Raw genomic sequence first — 6,497 nt, forward strand, 5'->3', positions numbered from 1 at the left:
GATCCCCCCTCACCCCTGCGATCCCCCCTCACCCCTGCGATCCCCCCTCACCCCTGCGATCCCCCCTCACCCCTGCGATCCCCCCTCACCCCTGCGATCCCCCCCTCACCCCTGCGATCCCCCCTCACCCCTGCGATCCCCCCTCACCCCTGCGATCCCCCCTCACCCCTGCGATCCCCCCTCACCCCTGCGATCCCCCCCTCACCCCTGCGATCCCCCCTCACCCCTGCGATCCCCCCTCACCCCTGCGATCCCCCCTCACCCCTGCGATCCCCCCTCACCCCTGCGATCCCCCTCACCCCTGCGATCCCCCCTCACCCCTGCGATCCCCCCTCACCCCTGCGATCCCCCCTCACCCCTGCGATCCCCCCCTCACCCCTGCGATCCCCCCCTCACCCCTGCGATCCCCCCCTCACCCCTGCGATCCCCCCCTCACCCCTGCGATCCCCCCCTCACCCCTGCGATCCCCCCCTCACCCCTGCGATCCCCCCCTCACCCCTGCGATCCCCCCTCACCCCTGCGATCCCCCCCTCACCCCTGCGATCCCCCCCTCACCCCTGCGATCCCCCCCTCACCCCTGCGATCCCCCCCTCACCCCTGCGATCCCCCCCTCACCCCTGCGATCCCCCCCTCACCCCTGCGATCCCCCCCTCACTCCCCTCTATCCTCATGTTAACACCCTGATCTTGGTCGGGTCTATACTGTCCAGAGGTGTGCAAGCTTCTCCTGTGTGTCAGTTCCACTTGTGGTATATTGGGCTGGTGGGATGAGAGTGAAGCTTGTGCAAGGTGTCCACTGTGAGCTGCTTCTTTCTGTTGCAGGTGTGGAGATGAAGAAGATCACAGATTTGCACACCCCTTCCAGTGTGACTGTGAACAGGACACTCTACTACGTTCTTTCCATGTCAGCTGCTCCTCTTCTGGACCTGCAGAGTGGGCCTGAAGAACGAGAGAAGCTGGAGGCCAACCTGAATTACGCAGATCATTGTTTCAGTGGCCACGCTACGATGCATGCAGAGAACCTGTGGCCTGAGCAGATTTCCGATGTTGCTCACTTGCTGCAGCTCTCCAATCTGTGGAGGCTCACGCTGCAGAAACGTGGCTGCAAAAGCCTGGTGGCAGCTGGGTCTCACGGCATGCTCCAAGGGATGGTGATGAGTTTTGGCGGCCTCCAGTTCACTGAAAACCACCTGCAGTTCCAGGCCGATCCCTCGGTCCTGCACAACAGCTACCTGCTGCGAGGGATTCATTACAACAAGGATCTCATCAACCTGGCAGTGTTACTGGACGGCGAGAACAAGCCTTTTCTCCACGTGTCTGTCAAACCTCAGGACAAGCCGGTCAAACTCTATGGCTGTGAGGCGGGCTGCATGAACGACCCGGTGGAACTGACCTCCGAACCCAAAGGTCACATGTTTCCCGTCATGGTGACACGGCCCATTACACCCTTGCTCTACATCTCGACTGACCTGACTCACCTGCAGGCCCTGAGGCACACGCTCCACCTGAAGGCAATCCTTGCTCACGAGGATCACATGGCTGAGCAATACCCTGGCCTCCCCTTCCTCTTCTGGTTCAGTGTGGCATCACTCATCACTTTGTTCCACCTCTTCCTCTTCAAGCTCATCTACAACGAATACTGCGGCCCGGGTGCCAAGCCCATATTCAGGAGCAAGGTATAATCGTCCACTGGATCCCTGTCTCTGCTTATTTGCTGGGAGCCACGCTACGTTCTGACTCTTCTAACCTTTCTCTGAGACGGGGATCACTTGTGAGTCTGTGGTGCTGAGATGGATTTGGTTTTCTTTTTGGTGGGACCTTTTCACCCTTTTGCCGGCACAAAGACCCTGATTGGGAGCAGGATGCTGCCTGAGTGACAATCAATTCCGTAGTTTGCACTAGATTGAGTAAAATCAACGCTTGTGTTTGTGTGATTGCTTGTGCCTGGCTCAAATATAATCCACTGAAAAATGAACAACAGTCGTTACTTAATACAGTAGCTTTATCCTTTCTCGTAGTTCTGAGTGTTTTTGCTGACCACACCAAGTGTACGTGAAGGGGAGACATTCATGCTGTGTGGACAGGACTTTTGGAGGAACTCGGTGTAAGGGGGAAGAGATGTGTAATTTCCAACTGATTCAGAGTATTGCCTTGTGGTCCCAGCCAGTCTCGGTGGGGCTGGGTCTCAGGGTGAGCAGTGGGGCTGGGTCTCAGGGTGAGCAGTGGGGCTGGGTCTCAGGGTGAGCAGTGGGGCTGGGTCTCAGTGTGAGCAGTGGGGCTGGGTCTCAGGGTGAGCAGTGGGGCTGGGTCTCAGGGTGAGCAGTGGGGCTGGGTCTCAGGGTGAGCAGTGGGGCTGGGTCTCAGGGTGAGCAGTGGGGCTGGGTCTCAGGGTGAGCAGTGGGGCTGGGTCTCAGGGTGAGCAGTGGGGCTGGGTCTCAGGGTGAGCAGTGGGGCTGGGGGTGAGAGTACAGAGTGGGGTCTGAGTGTGCACAGCGTTAGTCTGTGACTGACTGAGCTAGCACAGTTACTCGTCCTTCAACCTGACCTGATGGAATCCCGCTTTTCGACTGAATTGAGATTCAGTTAAATTGCACCAAACTTAACTGCTTCTAAATCCCAAACAATTCCAGTCTCTGAAACTATTTTGCGCTTTGCTAGAAATTCCTTATCGAATGTGGTCGATGATCAATTTAAGGTTTGATATAACCTGGGAAAGTAAAATCTCTGCCAACACGATCTCTGAGACATGCTTAGTCTGCTCTCTGTAATGTGGATGAGTGGAGATTTGGAGTGGCTGGGCTAATACTCCATTATTTTCTGCAGATGGGAATATGATGGACCCTGCGACCAATCATGCTCTTCAAATAGAGCCTTGGGAAGGGGCATAGATTGGAGATTTTTGACAGTGTTACAGGGAGAGTGACCTTGTGTTTAACCTTCGTACCCGATGAAAGAATCAGCCATCAGAAAATCCAACAGATTGCACTTTTCTTTCCTAAAAAAAATAGTGCTGTGAAATGAATCAGTAATTGACAGAGAGACGAAGGACAGAGAAGGACTGGGTGTCAGTGAGTTCACTCACTGAGCTGTCAAGGCACATTGCGTCGCAGGCTCCCACGTTCAGTCTCCAGTCCCTGAAATTCCTGTTTCTGATTGTCAATGCCTGAGGACTCTGTCTCTGCATGCAATGTCCCCACAGTTGAATAGCCAGTCTTCACTGCCTCTTTTGATGCATGAGCCTGATATCATTCACAAATGATTGGGAACTTGGATGAGTGCCAGTAGGCAGCTGATGTTCATGGGATGGTTTGGGACTGAAGTCTATAAGACCGCTCCCTCCTGCCAACACAGCTTCAAACATATTGGCGGAGTCACCGCCCCTTTGGTCTGGATTTGTGGGGGGGAAGGGGGATGCTCTTGGGCTTGATGTGAACTTTTACATCTGCTGTAATCACTGAGTGAGTTTTGATTGATTTATTTATGCTCTGTGCTCGTGTGTTAATGTTCTGTGTGTTGTAATCACTGTGTGTCACAGAGGCTTTCTGAGTGTCCTAGAAACACAGCTTGAGGCACAAAGTTGAAAGTAATCAGACAGATAAAGATAACATCCTAAATTGCCCGTTTCGGAACTGGCAAACCTTGCTATGATGTTGCTGTTGTTCCAGGATGTAAATGGAACAATACTCTCTGCCTGTGTGACTTTCTAACCAGCCTCTGTTCTTTCACTTCCTGGTGAGCCATGGAATAAAAGGCAGTGTGTTGGCCAGGAGCAGCTAATGGATTCTGCCCAGCAGCCACATCGGAAGTGCCACTGTCTTACTAGGTGGACACCCTGAACTCTGTGAAATACAAATAATTAATACTCACACTTCCGATCAGACTGGTTTAAACGACATACTTCATATTGCTGACCCTGTTTATGTAGCTGGTTAGATAGAAACAAACTAACCATCAAACCAGCCTTAGGGATCGTAATTCTTCACTTTTACTGTCTTCCACTTAAATGCCTAAGGATTGTTTACTATCGAGGATGGGGCAAGATCTTCATTCTACCCAGCAGTTTGTGGGCCTTGTCCACTCCTAGATGCTCTAGACCCAGGCCACCTCTCTCCAGCCCCCCCCTGGCCTGTTCTTCAGACAGCTGCCAACGGCAAATAAAGCATGTCCTCATCTTCTGGAAGAATCAGATGGACAATTTGTCACTCGCCTTCCCCTGCTGTGCCCACTGGTCCCAGTTTACAAAGCAGCATCCACGGAGCCTGGGAGCAGCTTGACTAAACAATCCCTGGTTGTGAAATTGTGTGTGGTGGAAAGTAACTTCCAATGAAGAGTCCAAAAGCAGACTGGAAATAATTGTTGTTACAAATCATTTTCACTTCCCTGATTATTAATATCCAGTGTTACTTCTCTGATTATTACCGCCAAATTTTCAATCCCCAGATTATTACTTTTGAATGTAATTTTGTTACTGTCCTGTATGCTCTGATGATTAGTGCTGTCCATTGTTACTGCCCTGATAGTTTTGCTATTGCCTGATGCTGCTCTGAGTATTAGTACCAGTCATTGTGGCTACTCTAATAATGTCATCCTCTGTAACTATTCCATCTGTAAGTACCACCCTTTGTTACTGTCCTGTTTTATTACTACTGTGATCATTTTAACTGGAGGCTACAGTCAGGATAGTGGATATTCTCTTACCTGGTCTGATCTGTTCTCTTGTTGGATCCTGGCTTGTGGCTGGGGTGAGTTGCTTCTTGCAGAGTGATAGTTTCACAGGTTTTCCAAGTCTGTTGGTTACATTTTTTTTCTTTCCGTCACTTAAACAGGATATCATAAGAATTTGATGAAATGATTCTTGTCCCTTTTCATCATCATCTCGTTTGGCTGTTAACATCTCTAGGTTTAGAGGATTGTAAGGTGATGTGGCTATCAGCATCGGGTCAGACGGCATCTACAAACAAATCCCTCTCTTTCTTTCTTTAATAAATAAAGGGCTCTGCGTTAATTTATTTGCTTAAAAAATGTGAAACTGAATTAGACACTGGATGTTAGACAATCTGCGACAAAGCTCTTGCTTGTAGCCTTGGTATGGCTTTAATTGATCATAGCTGACATTGAACTGGGATTCCAGACACATCCATCTGAAGACTCCAGTGAAAGTCACCTTGCGTTTTCCAGCATGTTATGGACTGCACAGCTCCTCGTGATGGGTGAAAGAATCCTTTGCTGAACTGGTCGTGTGACCTTTTCATTGCTCGATTCAAGTTTGTCTGGTGGTGGACAGAACTGTGGGAGATAGTTTCCAATGAGAAGTGAATGTTATGGGGTGGAATTGCTGGGTGATTTTCTAACACTGCTGTTAACAGTTTGAAATAAACTCATTGTGACAAATGACTCTTTCAATTCTTGATTAATTGGGAACTGGTAAAGTCACCTGTGTTTTTTTTTTTGCAATATTTCATGTTCACTTTCAATTTTTAAAAATTCCTTCAAGGGACTTGGGTGTCGCAGGCTGGGGCAGCATTTACTGCCCGTCCCTAATTGCCTTTGAGGAGGCAGTTAAGGGTAAACCACATTGCAGTGGGTCTGGAGTCACATGTAGGCCAGACCAGGTAAGGATGGCAGATTTCCTTCCCTAAAGGACATTAGTAAGCCAGATGAGCTTTTACGACAATCGGTAATGGCTTCATTATTAGATTTAAAATTTCATCAGCTGCTGTGGCGGGATTCGAACCAGGGTCCCCAGAGCATTAATCCTGGGTTTCTCATTTCTGGTCCAGTGACAATACCACTATGCCACTGCCTCCCCTGATATCTTGTACTTTTCAGCATTAAATATATATTTCAGTGAGTGCTGGAGATAATGTCCAGGTGCCATTTTCTGTTGTCACATCCCACCTGAGGCTGTGGCTCACATTTCGTGTGTGCTAGACTTTCTCAACCACAATGACCAGAGCTACCTGCACCATTTCTATAACTTCAAAGCGTTGGTATAACACGCAATCCTATTTCCATTTTAAACACCATTGTGGCCTTGCTACCATTTATGGACATTGAAAGGGCTATTCCTGGTTCTTCAGTAACTGAAGCCATTAATCAAAGGTACTGTGTTTAACCCCAGTCCACCCTGAATCAGCTTGCCTTGGCCAGGGTACCTGCTCACTGGCAGCCAGAGTTGGGTTCTGTATCCTAGGGTTAGGGAGGGGAGAATGAGCCACGGTCTCTGCTCCTAATCAGCGCTGAGTACCTTCTGTCAGACAGCATTGGTATCTGGATGTTGGGTAAGATCAGGAGCAACAGATGTATCCTGCAGTTAAATGAACTTGTTAAAGGCACAAGTCAGGGGTGTGATGGAATACTCTCCACTTGCTCAACAACACTCAAGAAGCTTGATGCCATCCAGGACAAAGCAGCCCAGTTGATTGGCACCCCATTCACAAACACTCACTCCCTCCAACACTGAAAAACAGTGGCAGTGCATCTACAAGATGCACTGCA

General features: G+C 49.7%; 1 protein-coding gene across 1 annotated transcript; it reads left to right on the top strand.

Moving 5' to 3' along the window:
* The first annotated feature begins 817 nt into the window (after nucleotides 1–817).
* On the top strand, nucleotides 818–5,393 carry kiaa2013 (KIAA2013 ortholog). The gene has a single exon (XM_072478178.1). The coding sequence runs from the start codon at nucleotides 830–832 to the stop codon at nucleotides 1,679–1,681; it is 852 nt and encodes a 283-aa protein (XP_072334279.1). The 5' UTR covers nucleotides 818–829; the 3' UTR covers nucleotides 1,682–5,393.
* The last annotated feature ends 1,104 nt before the right edge of the window (nucleotides 5,394–6,497 follow it).

The sequence above is a fragment of the Scyliorhinus torazame genome, chromosome 16 (assembly GCF_047496885.1).
Source record: "Scyliorhinus torazame isolate Kashiwa2021f chromosome 16, sScyTor2.1, whole genome shotgun sequence".
Classification (NCBI taxonomy): domain Eukaryota; kingdom Metazoa; phylum Chordata; class Chondrichthyes; order Carcharhiniformes; family Scyliorhinidae; genus Scyliorhinus; species Scyliorhinus torazame.

What these genes read in the sequence shown, in the direction of transcription:
- kiaa2013 (XM_072478178.1), top strand. Translation starts at nt 830, where the DNA reads ATGAAGAAGATCACAGATTTGCACACCCCTTCCAGTGTGACTGTGAAC.